Source organism: Lepidothrix coronata, unplaced genomic scaffold (assembly GCF_001604755.1).
Source record: "Lepidothrix coronata isolate B3197 unplaced genomic scaffold, Lepidothrix_coronata-1.0 Scaffold204, whole genome shotgun sequence".
NCBI classification, from domain to species: domain Eukaryota; kingdom Metazoa; phylum Chordata; class Aves; order Passeriformes; family Pipridae; genus Lepidothrix; species Lepidothrix coronata.
In genome coordinates, this window is record NW_016690384.1 from 1,487,544 (window position 1) to 1,504,328 (window position 16,785).

A 16,785-nucleotide genomic window follows, 5' to 3' on the forward strand; every position below is an offset into this window, starting at 1 on the left:
GGACACTTCCAGGGATCCAGGGGCAGCCACAGCTTCTCTGGGCAACCTGTGCCAGGGCCTCCCCACCCTCCCAGGGAACAATTTCTTCCCAATATCCCATCTGTTCTGGCCGTCTGGCAGTTTAAAATTATTCCTTGCTCAGGCTACGGGTGGGAATTTAAAAGAGAACCAAAAGCAAAATAAATCAACCTGAACTGTGAGTGACAGGAAGTTACAATTCCCAAGAAACCCTCAGTGCTGGTGTTTGTTCTTCTTCCCTCGTGAGAACTTTCCTTTTCCATTACAAGGACAAATCCTTGTAATGGAAGGCAAAAAGGTCCCTGTGGTTGCCTGCTCCTGGAACAACCCACAGTGCTTTAGTTGGGAGAAAATTCCCCCGAGGAAACCTGCTTTCTGCCTTGCTTCACTTCAAGAGGAGCAGAGCACAGGGCTGACATTCCCTCTCATGCCCTGCCCTGACGTCCCTCTGCCCCTTTCCCCAGGTCGATTTTGGCTTTGCAAAGAAAATAGGATTTGGAAAGAAAACATGGACTTTTTGTGGCACCCCGGAGTACGTGGCCCCCGAGATCATCCTGAACAAAGGTCATGACATTTCAGCAGACTACTGGTCACTGGGAATCCTAATGTATGAGCTCCTGACTGGCAGGTATGGGCATCGGGGCTGGGAACACGTCCCACTGTTTGTGCTGGTGTCACCCTGATTAGGCCGGGGCAGGTTCAGGGCTGGCGTGTGCTGGGCTGGACCTCACCAGCTGCTTTTCCACTTCAAATCAGGCATTTTGGGCCCTGGTGGGGAAAGAGAAAGGGTTTGCTCTCAGCTGAGGAAGAGGAGGAGGTGGACTGGGCACTGGGATGTGGGTCCCTGTATCCAGCCCTTGCCTTGTTTAGCTTTGCATATTAGTGTTGGCTATCACAGCTGCTGTGGGCAGCACGGGCTTCCTGGAAGTTCTCGGCTCGTCCCCGTCGCTCACTTCCAGGATACAGGAGCTGGGAGAGGATCCATCACCTCACCCTGCTTGTCCTTCAGGGCTGGAGCCAAGTCCCTGCTGGGTGGGAGCCCAGTTAATCCCCACCTAAATCATGTCACAGCATCAAACAGAGAATTAGCCAGCGAGTGTTGGTCAGAGCCCCCTTCCTTGGGCTGCCATGGAAAGAAGAGGTTTAACACATGTTGCTCTGGAAAACTTTTCCTCTTGGTACTTCCATCCCTGAAATCCAGAGCTCCTTGGCTGAGGAATGGTTAACACCATAGAAAGCAAGGCATTGCTAGTTGTCACCTACCTTTTCTCATCTGTATATATATTTTATCAGTCTTCAGTGCCATTTTAAAGACAAGCTTTTAATCTTTATTTCCCTCTCCCCTCTAAAGTCCCCCCTTCTCAGGCCCAGACCCCATGAAGACCTATAACATCATATTAAGGGGAATAGACATGATTGAATTTCCAAAGAAGATTGCCAAAAATGCTGCTAATTTAATTAAAAAACTATGCAGGTAAGTGGATGAAATATAATCACCTTGATGTTGTTTGCAAAGAAATCAGTTGTTCAGGATTAAGGAAATAACTGCTTTGTTATTCCTTTTGTAGGGACAATCCATCAGAAAGATTAGGGAACTTGAAAAACGGCGTGAAAGATATCCAAAAGCACAAGTGAGTGTCTTCTCCACCAGCCAGCAGATCCAACCCACAGCAACAGGCATTTCAATGTCCTGCTAAAAACCCCTTTCTATCCATGATGTAAATTCTTCATCCCTTTTGGTCCGATGGGAGTCATTAAGTGATGTCTTAGGAGTTTCCACTCTGCTGGAATGGGATCATCACCCATTCCAGAAACAGGTTCTCTCATCCATCCATGCTGGACCTTCTCTCCTCCAGCCCCAAAGCTACAGGAATGGATGAAGTGGATGTTTTTGTGGACAGGGCTCATCTACCCACTGGGAGCAAAGCTGAGGTGCCCCAACCAGGAGTGGGACATCCCTGGGCATGAAGCTGGGAGCTAATTTCCTATGAAAAAAGGACATTTTTGGGTCTCATACTGCAGGGAAGGAGCAGCTTCCAGGACAATTGCAGTGAGGAAGGGCTCTCTCCTGAGTGTTGGGGATTTGGGATCACCACTGCCCACGTTTCCTTTCCAGTCCCAAAAAACAGATACAGAGATGACAGGAAAAATTCCAAAGGATCTGAGGGTGATGTGTGTGGGAGATGAAATCCACTGTTTAAACAACTGACATTTCTTTCTGTGCTACAAATGTGTAACTGCTGGATTTTTTCCCTCCCTTCAGATGGTTCGAAGGCTTTAACTGGGAAGGGTTACGGAAAGGGACACTGACTCCTCCCATAATACCAAGTGTAAGTTCATTGTTTTCTCCTTCATCACCACTGAGTTCCCTCGGGAATGTTGTGAGCTTCAGGCAGTGGTTCAGTGGGAACAGCATGTGCTTCATTTCTTCTGAAGATGCTTGAAGGAGTCACGTTGGACACATTCCCAGCTCAGCTTGGTCTCTGGGCAGGCTCTTCCAGGAGAAGGCAGTTTGGGCAGGGTATGGCCATGACAAAGTGCCCTTGGCAGCAGGAGGTCAGGGCAGCATCACTCACTCCTACACATTTTTCTCTTTCTCACCTGCTCCACTTGTTTCTCCATCTCGTTTTCCCATTTCGGTGCAGAGCTGCCACTTTCCCCCCTTCCCTCTTCCCTTCTCCTCTATTCTTACTTCTTTTGGAAAGACAAGTGGGATTTGTGTGCCATCTCCCTTTTCTTTTGCCTTAACCCTTCCTTCTGTCTTGTCTTTTGTGCTCCTCACCCTTTTTTCCCTGCATCCCCGTCCTCCATGAAAAGCCCCGTTCCGGCCTAGTTTATGTTTAACGGGAGCAGCCGGGCAGGGACAGCTCCGCTCATTTTGCTTTGGAGCAAAGCTCTTCCTTTGATGTCTTTGTGAGCTCTCTCCCCACAAAGCCAGCTGCAAAGGGAAACCAAACAGGATTAGCTGATAGAAATTACCTTGGCCCCTTCTGTTCTGCAGCCTCCCCTCCTTGTTTCGGCTTAATCCCTTTCTGTGCGGGCCTCTCCCGCGGGATCACCCAGAATGACATTAGCAACCGGGTTTAATTGCACCCCCTGCTCCCTGCTGCACCCCCTGCAGCAGCACAGCCACAGCTCCAGGGCTAAATCTGCCATCCCAACGTTTTCTTAGCAGCCAGCAAAGATCAAGGGGGTTTCCCATCCCCCTGTTTTGCCCCGTGGGCTGCGGGAGTTACTGGTGGGAGAAAGCAGGACTTACATGTCCCTGAAGCAGGAGGACCAAACAACACATTTGTGTTTTATAAGTCAAAGCTGGGTTTGGTTGGTTTGTTTTTTTTCTTGTTAAGCTCATTCTAAAGTCCTGGAATGGTTTGGGTTGAAAGGGACCTCAAATCCCATCTTACTCCAGGGACACCTTCCACTAGCCCAGGTTGCTCCAAACCCCGTCCAGCCTGGCCTTGGCTTCTTTTTACTGCCTATTAATTAAGCAGCACACACTGTTCACCACATTTCTTGTCAGACCATGAAGTCAAGTTTGCTCCTTTACATCCAGTTGCAATCCCTGCTTTATCTGTGCAGCCTGGGAAATGCCCCAGCGTGTTTTTCTGGCTGGTTTTAGTGGATTTTTCTCTTAGTAAGAGCATTTCCAACACTGCTCTTACCCCATATAGACTGAAGGTTCATGGGACTGGTGAAAATCTCTTTTCAACCTCAGAGCCATCAGTCCCTCTCCACCTTGTTTTCCACAAGTTTTTTGGCAAAGTCCTAACTCCCAGTAAGAGCCACATCTGAAAAGGGACCCAAAATACCCAGTTTTATGGGGACACATCCATTTTCCCTTCTGCAATCCACGTCTCCTTGGTGGCTGGGAAGGAGCCAGCAGGGCTGAACATGCAGATCAGCTAATTTTTTTTGGAAGAAAAAGGCTTTTCCCAGCTCTTTAACTCCCATTAGTTACATGGCACTACCAGTGAGGCAATCCAAAGCTACTCCTGAGCTCTTATTCCATGGGATTTTTGGAAAGATCCCAATTTACAACCTGCTGCCAGGACACTGCTGAGCCTCAAGAGCACAGCCTGGAGAGGAGAAGCTTTGGGTGACCTAATTGTGGCCTTCCAGGGCCTGAAGGGGCCTGCAGGAAAGATGGAGAGAGACTATTTTCAAGGGTCTGGAGTGACAGGACACCCTGTGAGGGTGGGGAGGCCCTGGCACAGGTTGCCCAGAGAAGCTGTGGCTGCCCCTGGATCCCTGGAAGTGTCCAAGGCCAGGTTGGACGGGGCTTGGAGCAACCTGGGCTAGTGGGAGGTGTCCCTGCCCATGGCAGGGGTAGGACTGGATGGTCTTTGAGGTCCGTTCCATCCCAAACCATTCCATGACTCTGTGACTGTCAGTTGGCCTCAGACTGTGGCTTTTCCACACAAGTGAAATGGCTAAAAATTGCAGGATTTCCTTCCCAGCTCTCCTGTGGCAGTGCAGTCCCCTCCAGCCTGCTCTGCCTGCTTGGGGTAAGGCTTAAAGTACCCCATTTCTAGTAAGACACTCCTCATTTTGGGCTGGAGAGCTGCTGCTCTGTTCTTGCCTTCTTTATTTTTTTAAATTGAATTCACTGCGTCAAGATGTCGTTGTAAGAAAGGTTCCCTCACTATTGTAAAGCAAAAAAAAAAAAAAAAAAAAGGAAAATATCTAGCTATGGTAGATAAATGACATTATTTCCAAGAAAGAAACGTGGTTGGCCTTATTTCCAAAAGAAAAACACGGTTGGCCTTATCCTGGGAAAGATGGTTTTCTCTAGTAGGATGCTTAGGCTGAGCAACACTTGTCAGGAAATGTAAAGGCAGGATCCTGGAGACGTAACTGTGAAATCCTGGGCTTTGGGGAGGCTTTTCCAAGTCTTTCCTGATGACCTTGTGCCAAGGGGTGGGACAGCTGCTCTTGAACCCCAGCGGGCGTGGATCAGGAGGGTCGGGAGGCAGTGGGAATCCTCCTGGGTGTGGAATGCAGCCCTTCCCTGGCTTGCCACAGGCAGCAGTGGATGCTCCTGAATGATCACGGCTGTGAGATGAGGAGGGCCTGCCTGCAGAGGTCCCCCTGGATGGCCATCCCCTTGATGGCCACCCCCTTGATGGCCATCCCCCTTGATGGCCATCCCCTTTGATGACCATCCTCTTGGTGGCCATCCCCCTTGATGGCAATCCCCTTTGATGACCATCCTCTTGGTGGCCATCCCCCTTGATGGCAATCCCTTTTGATGACCATCCTCTTGGTGGCCATCCCCCTTGATGACCATCCCCTTTGATGGCCATCCCCTTGTTGCTCTTCCCGCAGGTCGCATCTCCAACGGACACGAGCAACTTCGACAGCTTCCCGGAGGACAGTGACGAGCCACCCCCTGACGACAACTCAGGATGGGACATAGATTTTTAATGTCTTTCTCTTACCTGCTTCTGCCTTGCTGAGGACAGCTTTCCTGGGACGTGGCTGCCAGCGAAACCGAGAGAACGGAACTGGGGAGGATTCGTGCTCGGGGTCACCATGATGCCTTGATTGATGCTGCTACAGGAACTCCAGTGGCATTAGGACTTACTGCTTAGATGACAATAGTGCTCTTCATGTTTTCTGTTCGAACACAACCTGGGGGTTGACATGGTGGTCCTGACACAGAGCCTTTCACCGGTAGAGAAACACGTTTTCTGTCACCGCCGAGGTCTTGCTACGCTCTTAATTATCAAGGCCAGGAGATACATTGTGTAAGACACACCCAATTGTAGCTGCAAGGTACTGGCTTTATCAGTAGGATCAGTAGTAATTTATTCAGTGCTGTAGCCAAATACAGTGCAGGATTTGGGCTATTCCCACCCTCCCAGCTCCGCAGGGCTCCCTCCCAGTGTCGGAGCAGAGGAGGCCACGGCGGGCCCGGCCAAAGAGTTCATGTCAAAGCAGTGGTGAAATGTGTCCTTTTCCTTTCTGAGCAGAACCACAACAAGACTGAATGTTACCTTTCCTCTTTGGTTTGGAGAGTTTTTTTTTGTTGAGCCTGGTAGAACAAAAGCACAACTGCTCGAGATCCTGTGAAGGCAGATATGGGTCATTTCTCTCACGCTGCAACACCACCTTTGGGGTTTGTTTTTCCTTTCCCTTGGTACAAATACATCCCTGCATGAAAACAAAAATCAGGAAACTAATCCGTTTGACATACAAAACAGTGCTTGGATCACGGTCCTGTAACAAGGCGACAGCAGCCCACTGGTCTTGTCGATTTAGGCGTAAAATTAAGCTCGACTTGGACCTCTTTAGAACCCAAAGGGAAAACATAAGACCTGTAATGTCCTTTTTAGGTGCTATGTCCATCCCTCACCTGGTCACTCAACCACCTTTTGAGAGATATGTAGCAAGAGGCTTCGTTCTCCGTCACTCTTGGATGATCCCACGTCTCCACGTCTCCATCTCCTCCGTGTTTAGTGCAGAGCTCATTAAAAGCCAAGTACTGGGCCAGTTTGCTGGCTCTGGTGTAATATTGCCTGTAAAAATGGAATCCTAATGCCTCTCTGGGCTAAGGAAAGTCCATGGAATTAAATGGAAAAGCGATATTGTATGTATTTGTGCAAGGTCTCCGTGTCGCCGGCGCAAGTTCCCCGATGATCATGTTTAGGGCACTGTAATGGCCAGAGCCAATATATGGAAAAAGAGCCTGGGGAAAACAGTATCAGGATATGCTTTTCCCTGACTTTCACTGCTTTTCCTTTGCTTGAATACAGTCTCCTCTGATTTATAGGCCATAATTCTGTCCTGGATGCCCGTTTGTTGACTTCAGGTATCCCGTTATCCAACAAAACCCATCGGGTTTCGGTCTCTCTAGGACCCCAAAAAATCATAGCATCATAGAATAATGGAATGGTTTGGATTGGAAGGGACCCTAAAGACCCTGTCGTTCCAAGCCCTGCCATGGGCGAGCAGGTGCTGCCCCGTTTCATCTCAGTGCTGCCCAGAGCTGAGAGTGAGGAGATCAGCTCTTGCTGAGAAGGACTTTTGCCCACATACTCCGTGGAAAGTATCTGTATTAACAGAAAAATATTATTTCCCTGATGCTAAATCCCAACTCTTTCCCATGTTTCTGATGAAAGCAACTTGACAGTGTATTGTTTGACAGCGTGGACCGTGTCCTGCTGTTTGCCAGCAGACATGAGCTGGCTCACCTTTGGAACCAGTCTGTGGCACAGGATTTCCTTCCCTGTTTTCCAGAGGGTGAGGCAGCAGAGCTGGCACAGTCACTTCAGGTTATTTCTGCTGTTCTTTAATCATTGGAACTTCGTCTGCCTTCCAAACTGTTGGGAAAAGGCAGTAGCTCCTGGCTTTTCCACCTTTATCCGAGGGATGGACGACACTGAGAGCCAAGGCTGAGCACTAGGGCTAAAATATCCACCAGGCATCTTAGAGAACAGGCCTAGCAGCTGAATTCTTCACTCACACCCCCCTGGAGTTTCACTCGACAAGGAGAACTTTCTGTAGGATTGTAGAGAGGAGTTTGTCCCAAAACGATGACACTCGTGCTGTGGCAGGCAAGGGGTTGCTGGGTGGCAAAAGCACCACGAGGATTTGGGGGGCAACCTGAAAACACGACAGGAAGGAGGGTTTGAAATGGGCTCTTTTTCTTTTTCCCTGTCCCTTTTTCCCTGTGCCAAGCACAGGAATCAATACTGTACTGAATATGAGTTTATTTTGATACCAAACCCCTCACTCGACTCCCATCACCTCTCCCAAGCATTAACACCACACTATGTATATTATAAAAGCCTTCATTTATAATAATATATTTAAGTTGCTTTATATATATATATATATATTCACAACAAGGGATTGCCTCTGTGTTTCCACTTTGTGTCCTTATTTCTTTGTCTCCTTCCCTAATCTATGGGAGGAGGGTGTATTTAGGCTCCCATATTCCAGCTGAAATCAGCTCCCATATTTCAGAGCAGGGTGTTGACTGGTGTCATGACCACATGGCTGATCCGTAGCTTCTCCCAGCGCTGCATTTCCCACAGCAAACTCTTCTTTACCAACAGGACCACGAGCGACTATTTCTGTAAATAGGTATTTTCGTGTCGGTATGTTGTGGTACACATTGAACTTTTTGTTCTTTTCCAGCCCCATGGCATTATTCCTTCATTTCCTTATTTGTAATGTAATGTTTTTAGCTCAAGGTAGACTTGAACTAATGTCATATTTGTCAGTATTATTAAACTTTATGTCAACTGTTCTGTTAAGTCATCTGTCCCATAGTTTGAGAACATGACTAGCTATCTGGCATTGTTGCAAGTGCCTTAAATCCATGGCATCTTATAAAAAAAAAATGACAAATTTGGTGTTATGCTGCATGACAAAGACAAACACACCTCAAACTGTCGTCCTTTCTTAGCTTGCTGCGTTTTACAGTTCTTTCTGCAACCGGTTTCTAAGCCTTTATTATCTAAAACTGACGAATTACAGAAATGATGAAGTCGTTCTCTTATTTCTGTTCAATGTACCAGAGCTGTGTATCTGTTAATGAGATACAGAGTCATTTCTGTGAAATGTATAAATGTTTATGTGCGGGTCAAATTCCTCTCTGACATCCTAGCAGTCCGTAGACAGGTATTCCTGTTCCGCCGAGCCCTGCAGATCCCACCCATCGTGCCGTCCCGTCTTACACGCCCCCCCTCGAGGAATCTCCCACCTGGAAAAAATCCACTCGCTGTGAACCCAGCCTGCCTTCTTTTTTTTTTTTTTCCCTAAAACCCCGAGGCAAAGGCGCAGCTCGTTTGCACCACTCAACAAAACAGTGCTTTCCCCTCCCCGACCCCCTCCGTCCGCAGCCACCGCCGGGACGAGCCCTCGGTGCTCCCGCGGAGCTGCCGAGCTGGAAGCTCCTCATCCGCAGCTCCCCAGCCCTGACACCGAGACTTGGGCGCCTTGAGGGCTTTCTCAGCAAAAGGGGAAATTCCCTCTCCCTCCGGCCCCGGCTTATGCTGGTTTTTACACCATCCCTTTGGTTTGTATCCTTATTTCCCCCAGCTTTCTTCTTCCACGGGAGAGGTTTTGTTTGTCGGACAGATGTCGGTCACCCCCCGCTCGGTGGCCGCTTGCACTCTTTTGATGTTGACTGAAGAACTTTGGGGTTTTTTTCATAAACTTTAACTGCTTTTGTTTGGCTCTGTACTTTCCCTGCAGCTGTAATTGCCGAGTGCCTGTTGTATACTTTATAGAGTTGAAATAAAAATAATTACTTTTGAACAACGTGTCAAGGGTTTCCTTCCGCAGCCCAGGCTGAGCCTGGGAGAGTTCTGCTGCTCAGGGATTAAACTGGGGCGGTGGGGGTTCTGCTCTGGCCAGGTGACCCCCACAGCTCACTTTCTACCCAAACTATCCTCTGAACATGGCTCATCCTCGGGGATGAAGAATTCCCTTTGTATTTTGATTGCTGACAATATAAGGGAGTCCAGGGAAGGCACAGTGTTCCCAACACGAGTTGTGTCATCCCTGGAGAGGATGTGACTCAAAACAGCACCACTGTCAAAAAACTGGTTGCCCAGGGAAGTGTCCAAGGCCAGGATGGAGCAACCTGGGAGAGTGGAAGGTCATGTCGACTCCATGATACACAGGTGAGCAAAACCTGGGCAAAGGAGCAAGAAAACATCCTCCCAGGAAGGAAATAAATGTGGTAACTGCCTAAGGAGGAGCTGGGAAACATCCCAAACCGTTCTGCGGGATGCAGCAATCGCAGGTCCAAGTTAATCGGGCAATAAAAACCGCGGGGTGACGTGGCCCTCACCTGAAACTGCTGGGGGAACACCAGGATTTCGGGCCGAGGCGTGGCCCTCCTTCTCCCAGGCTAAAAATAGGGAAGGCAGGGATGGCCGGGCTGTGCCGGGGGTGCCGTGACTCAGCCCCCCCGTTTCCGACGGCACCTGCCCGCGGTGCTCGCCGAAACCTTCCCAGGCAATTATTAGCCGGGCTGGAGCCATCTGGACCTGGAACAGCTGATAGGGAATACCGGGAGAGCGGGGCTTCATTGCAGGGAATTGCGGCGGCTGGAATTCACCCCCTCCTCGCCCCCGCGGGTTTTAGCCGGGCGGGGGCACCGCTCGGGCTCTTCGCCCGTATTTTCATTCAAGCCACCCTCGGAAAATAAATAAGCGGGAGCGCGAGGCCGCCGCCGGGCAAAACCGGGTTAATTAATTAACGGGGGTTAATTAGCGGCGCGGGGTGTAGAGCGATGCCCCCGCGGGGCCGGCAGGGGGAGCGCTGGGGACGCGCTGCCCCGACGGGGGCGGGTTGGGGGGTTTGGGGATGTGGGGGGGGCAAGGGAAAGTTTGGGGGGGATTGGGATTTAGGGGGGGCTTAGGGGGGCCTGGGGGTTTAGGGGATTTGGGGGTTTTGGGGTTTAGGGGGGCTTTGGGGGGGTTGCGCGGGTCTGGGGGGTTTGGAGGGGGCTGAGGGGGGGGCGGCGGCGCCTCGAGGGCGTCGGGGGGAAATGGGGAGGGAATAGGGAAGCGACCCCTTTGATGTCCCCGCATCAAAGGGCCCGGAGCTCCCCCTCCCCGCCCAGCTGGGGTCAGAGGAATGGGGGAGGACGGCGAGGGTCCTGCCGTGTGTCCCCCCGGTGTCCCCACAGCCCCCCCGGGGCGGGGGGTGCGCAGCAGCCCCTCTCCCTTCCTGCGGGGCTGCGCTGGCGCCAGGAAGGACGCGGGGGAGGCGGGGGGGGAGACTTAGAGGAGACCAAAGGAGCGACTGTGACACCGGGGAAGAGCGGGGGGGGGACTCTCTGCACCCACCGCGGCTCCCACCCACCATGGGGGGGTTGCATGAGGGGGAGTCCCCCCCTTTCACCCGTTCCCGGTCCCTCCGTCGCGCGCGCCCGGCTGGAGACAGCGGCGGCGTCGGGGCGTGTGGAGCATCTGGCCGGGAACAGGGGCGGGGGGTGGGAAATAGCGGGGGGGTCCTGCCCTCGCCGTTGCGAAACCCCCTCCCGACCAATGTCGGAGCCCTCGGGGCGGGGTGGGGGCGGTTTTGGGGGCTCGTGGGCACAGCCCCCCCCTCGGGAAGCCTTTGAAATCCCAGCCGGCGGGCCCCCCGCCCCGAGGGGGCGGGCAGGACGCGGCCCCGGGGGTATAAAGGCGGCGGAGGAGCGCAGGGAGCCGCTGCTCGGGGCCACCGCGGGCACGGGAGGGCACGGCGGGCACCAGGATGCGCGGGCTGGTGGCGCTGCTGGCGGCGCTGAGCTGCGCGGCCCCGGCGGGGCGGGCGGCGGCTCCCGGGGGCGGCCTCAGCTCCAACGCCATCAAGGGACCCCCCCCGGGGGGGGCCGAGGCCAGCGCCGCCCCCGCACCCCCCTTCGACGGCAGCAACAAGGCACCGCCGGCCGCCACCCGGCAGGTAGGAACGGGTATGGAGCGGGGGGACACCAGGAATGGAGGGGGGACACGCGGAGAGCGTGGGGAGAGGGGACATCGGGATGGATGGGGATCACACACTGGGGATGCAGGGAGGGGACACTGGGATGGATGGGGGACACACAGAGAGGGTGGAACGGGAGGACACCGAGGACGGATGGGGGACACACACCGAGGGTGGAGAGAAAGGACACCGGGGAGGGATGTGGGACACACACCGAGAGGGATGTGGGACACACAGAGGGTGGAGAGAGGGGACACCGGGGATGGATGTGGGACACACACCGGGGATGGATGTGGGACACACACCGGGGATGGATGTGGGACACACACCGGGAGGGATGTGGGACACACACCGGGAGGGATGTGGGACACACACCGAGGGTAGAGGGACCGCATCGGGGGTGGAGTTGAGGGATACATTTGGGACGGAGAGGAGGGACACACACACACTTGAGGTGTGGGGAGACACCGAGGATGGAGGGGACACCAGGGCCAGGGGATGGAGGGAGGAGGTACCCACATGGCACGGAGGAAACGGGACACGCACCAGGGATGGAGGGGACACCGAGGACGGGGGAGGACGCATCGGGAGTGGAGAGGGGGACATCGGCGATGGAGGGGAAGGACACATCGGGGATAGAAGAGCGGGACACAGCGGAGGTGGATGGAGGGGACTCACAGGGGATGGTGGGACACCCACACACCGGGGAAGGAGTCGGGGAGACACCTCGGGAATGGAGGGGACACCAGGGACAGGGAAGGCGCACCGGGGTGGAGGCAGGGGAGGGGACACATCGGGGATGGATGGAGGGGGCGCACCGGGGATGGAGTGGGGACACAGCGGGGATTGAGTAGGGGGAACACCTTGGGGATGGAGGGGACGCACCGGGATGGAGCGGGGACATACCGGGGACGAAGTGGGGTGGGACACCTCGGGGATGGAGGAGACCACGGGATGAAGCGGGGACACACTGGGGACGGAGGAGGGGACACACCCCGGGGATGGGAGTGTCGGCCTCGCTGACCCCCCTCTGCCTCCTCTGTGCCCCCCCAGCCTTTCCCGTGCGCCGAGGACGAGGACTGCGGCCCCGAGGAGTTCTGCGGGGGGGCGGCCCGCGGCGGGGGGGCCCCGCTGTGTCTCTCCTGCCGGAGGCGCCGCAAGCGCTGCCTGCGCGATGCCATGTGCTGCCCCGGCATGACCTGCAGCAACGGTGAGCGCCGGGGGCTGCGGGCTGGGGGCAATCTCGAGGTGGCCGCAGGAGGGAAGTGGGAGGGGGGTGGAGTCCCGCCCGTGGCTGATAGCCGCCCCACTGCCCCCCGCAGGTCTCTGCACCCCGCCGGAGCCTCCCCACGGAGCCGCCGAGCTGGAGGAGCCCGGCACTGAGGCTCTGCCCCGACGGACACCCGCTCCCGCCTGGATCCCCACGGCCAAAGGTAAGGGGGGCTGTGCTGCTGGGACCCCAAGGCCCCTGGGAGGTGCCCACCCTGCCCTACTGTCCCTTGTGGGATCAGTCCGGGATATCCACCCTTCACCTCTGTTCCCTGTGGGATCAGTCCAGGATGCCCACCCTGCTCTGCTGTCCGTTGTGGGATCAGTCTGGGATGCTCATCCTGTCTTTCTGCCCCCCACGGGATCAGTCTGGGATGCCCACCCCGCCCTGCTGTCCCCTGTGGGATTGTTCCAGGATGCCCACCCTGCTCCACTGTCGTTTCCTCAGTGTCCACTATAGGGGTGGCTTGAGTTGCCCACCCTGCCTTGCTGTCCCTCGTGGGATCAGTCTGAGATGCCCATCCTGCCCTGCTGTCCACTATGGGCTCAGTCCAGGTTGCCCTCTCTGCCTCAGTGTCTCCTGTGGAATCAGTCTGGGATGCCCACTCTGCCCTGCTGTCCCCTTGGGATCAGTCTGGGATGCCCACCGTGAACCTCTCTCCCCCATGTCTGGCATGCTCTCTTTGCCTCAGTGCCCCCTGTGGGATCAGTTCAGGATACCCACCCTTGCCTGCCGTCCCCTTGGGATCAGTCTGGGATGCTCCTCCTGCCCCGCTGCCCTCCTTGGAGGAGCCCATGCTGCCCACCCCACCCCGCTGTCCCCCGTGAGCGATCCCCACCCCTCCCCGCCGTCCCTGTCCCTTGGCTGACCCCCCTGTCCCCCGCAGGAGAGGAGGGCGACCTGTGCCTGCGCTCGTCGGACTGCGCGGCCGGGCTGTGCTGCGCCCGCCACTTCTGGTCCAAGATGTGCAAGCCGGTGCTGCGGGAGGGGCAGGTGTGTACCCGGCACCGGCGGAAAGGCTCCCACGGGCTGGAGATCTTCCAGCGCTGCCACTGTGCCGAGGGCCTGGCGTGCCGCCTGCAGCGGGAGCTCGGCCCCGGGGACGCGTCCCGCCTGCACACCTGCCAGCGGCACTGAGACGGACACACGGACAGACACACGGACACCGGCACGCGGCCCGGCCCCGCCGGGACAGACTCCGGCCCCGCCGGAGGGAAGGTTGTTTCTCAAGGGAACTACTTTAAAGCGACTTTCTTGCAGTACGTTACTGTGTTGTGAATACTGAGCTGGCACTTACGCTGTACATAACGCCGGGACTGGTCGGTTCCCCCCGCCCCCCCCGAGGGCGCTGCCTCGCGCTCTCCGAGGGACTGGGACTTTGTACACACTGGGTTTTTAATCCCGGCTCAAAGGGATGCCACCGTCTGTTTGCGAGCCAATAAATTCCTCTTCCAAACCAGCCTGAGCTGCCTCTGCGTCCCTGTCCCGCGTGTGGAGCCCTCCCGTGCCACGGGAGGGGGGGAAATGCCCGTTTTGGGGGCATTTTGGATGGGGGGCTCGGAGACTCGGCAGAGCACCCCGTGGGAAAGGCTTGTTGGTGTCACTATCGATTCAGCTGCTTTTTAGGCATTATTTAGGCTACCGATCCCCTCTGGCCACCAGAGCAAGGATGGGCACTGTGGCCAGGGGTCCAGGGAGGGCAGGTGTCAGCAAAACACCCTCCTGCCCGATTTTGGAGAAGGGAGTGAAGGATCAGCAGAGGGGCTGTGCTGGACCCATCACTGCTCCGTCAGAGCAGTCTCTGCTCCATGCACAATAAAGGCTTATTTTTCCTTCACTTTGCAGCGTGTTACTGTGGGGTTTCTCCCTGTTGGGCTGGCTTGGAGGGGGGGGAAAGGTGCAAACACACATTTTTTCCCCACCCCCTTTAACTCCTAACATTACCCACCCACTCCGAGTGGTTGTAGGTGTGTGTGGAGTGTGGGGTTGGTGCCTATGCCTGCCTGGCAGGCTGCCCTCAGCCTCCCTGCAGCCTGGGGAAAGGGTTTGGGATGCAAACCCATGGTGGAGCCTTCCCTCTACGACCCAAAAGTGCTTTGCACCCCAAGTCCAACTGCCAAGCAGCACATCCCCGCGTGGCTCCGAGGGCATCGTGTCCCATTCGTAGGGGAGCATCCCACGACTTTTAAATGCTCCCTGCCCGTGGGTGTTTGGTGCTGCCTGTTTAGGGACCTGGAGGACATGGGGTTACAGGATACCCACCCAGCTGCAGCTCTGGCAGGAACCTGAGAGCACCAGCTGGTGCTAAACCGAGTTCAGAAAATGGAAGGGAGGGAGAACACGGCCCCAGGTAGAAGGAAATGTTCAAGGGATCGTGCCCAGCTTCCTTCCAGCTCTTCCTTCCAGCTCTGGGACCGGCTTGGAAGAGCCAAAGCTGCCCCAAACCAGCTGATGTAAAACACTGATGGTCCTTAAATCACCTGAAAGGACCATTCAAGCCTCTCCACCCCAGGGCTGTGTCTGCAGCAGCAGTTGGGTTGAAGCCACCCCCTGAAAGAGTTCGTGACTCGGAGGCTCGAGTTTCATGCTTTAATCTTTGTGCAAGGCTTCAAAAATTAAAAATACCCATTTTAAAGTGCTTCTAAAACACGTGGTTTTAAACCACATTATTTTTAAAAAATAAATTCTAGCTTAGCACACACGATGATATGGTTATTTTGTTATCATAGTAATGAACACACCCAGTAACAGTCAGTGACACTGAGGTGGTGAAGGTACCTGGCTATGAGTAAAAGCATCAGGAATTATTCAGGTGGATTCAGATCTGGGTGTCAGACCCCTTTCAGCCCCACAGTGGCCTTGTGGTGATACCCAGCACTCTTCAGCACTTCAGACACCTTAATAAAGTGATTATTTCAGTCCAAAAGACCTTGGGTACCATTTCTTGCCATTGTTAGTGCCATGTTCTCCATCCTCTTGCCAAATTAACCAGAAATGCTTCTTATACCTTGACATTCTTCACTTTTACAGCTTGGAAAATTTAAAAAAACCCATATTTTTTGGTAGCCATTCCAAGGCAAGAGGAGCCCAAGTCAGCACTGAGGGACCTCTGAAGCCCTGGATGCCTCTGTCTCCTGTGGCCCGTGCCCAGCAGGATGGATCCTAACACAGATGCTCACGGTGCCCTTGCTTCCACTGATCTTCACTTCATTTAAAAACTAGACTCCAGTGCCCCTAAAACCACTCGTCTGAGGAACAAACCCTCTCCACAGTCACACAGTGCAAGAAAGGGTTACAAACATCCTTAAATCCGCTCACTGGCATCAAGGTAAGAAAAGTTCCCGGGTTTTTTTATCCTCACCTCTCCCGACAGAGCAGAAACCCGCCCATTTTGGCTCAGAAGGATGAAAGCCCTGAGCAGAGGGAGCAGGTGAAAACCTCTGTGGCCGTAACACAACGCCGAAAGCTTTGGGGCGGTTTTGGGGGTTGTTTTCTCCTCTGTTTGGGGCTGGGTTTCTCGGGGGGGGGGAGTTCCCCCACCTGGCCAAGCTGCTCTTTGTCCCAAGCCTTTCAGCTGGGGCTCGGCCGAGCAAACCTTGATCTCACTCGGGGTGGGAAGTGGAGCATCCAGGTGGTCCCGCTCCTCGGCACCCCTCGCAGAGCAGGAAAGGTGTGGGTTCCTGCACTCCCTCAAACAAATACACCTCATCCCTGCTAATCCAAAGGGATGTTTATTAGCCTTTTTTTTCCTTTTCCCTCTCAAGCAGCCTTTTTTTTTTCTTTCCCCTCCCCCAGTGCCTGACTTGTGTCCCTAATTAACACCTTAAGAGGGGGGTGAGGATAACCGAGATACTTAAGGAGGGCACTTCTGGGCAGAGCTTCTAATCTACCTCTCAGGGAGGGAGGGGACCCATTAGCAGGTGATTTAAGGGAGTAATAAGTCCATCAACATGTAAATGGCCACAGCCCGATGAAAGGCTTGGCTGGGGCACAGCTGGGCCACAAGGGCACGTCGAGCCTCCCTCCCTCCGGGAATCTGGCAGGGATTGTCCCCCAAATCCCGGGGC

General features: G+C 54.5%; 2 protein-coding genes across 2 annotated transcripts in view; both read left to right on the forward strand.

The window, feature by feature from the left end:
* The window catches only part of PRKG1 (protein kinase, cGMP-dependent, type I), a 367,703-nt gene extending 358,418 nt beyond the window's left edge, over positions 1-9,285 (forward strand). Inside the window, exons 16-20 of the mRNA XM_017832653.1 lie at positions 483-646; positions 1,370-1,492; positions 1,587-1,649; positions 2,282-2,348; positions 5,344-9,285. Coding sequence (XP_017688142.1) covers positions 483-646; positions 1,370-1,492; positions 1,587-1,649; positions 2,282-2,348; positions 5,344-5,442 — 516 coding nt within the window. The 3' untranslated portion in view covers positions 5,443-9,285. The remainder of the gene's footprint in view (positions 1-482; positions 647-1,369; positions 1,493-1,586; positions 1,650-2,281; positions 2,349-5,343) is intronic.
* A 1,953-nt stretch (positions 9,286-11,238) lies between these two features.
* On the forward strand, positions 11,239-13,855 carry DKK1 (dickkopf WNT signaling pathway inhibitor 1). The gene is made up of 4 exons (XM_017832688.1): positions 11,239-11,427; positions 12,502-12,658; positions 12,771-12,881; positions 13,605-13,855. The coding sequence occupies exons 1-4, from the start codon at positions 11,239-11,241 to the stop codon at positions 13,853-13,855; spliced, it is 708 nt and encodes a 235-aa protein (XP_017688177.1).
* The last annotated feature ends 2,930 nt before the right edge of the window (positions 13,856-16,785 follow it).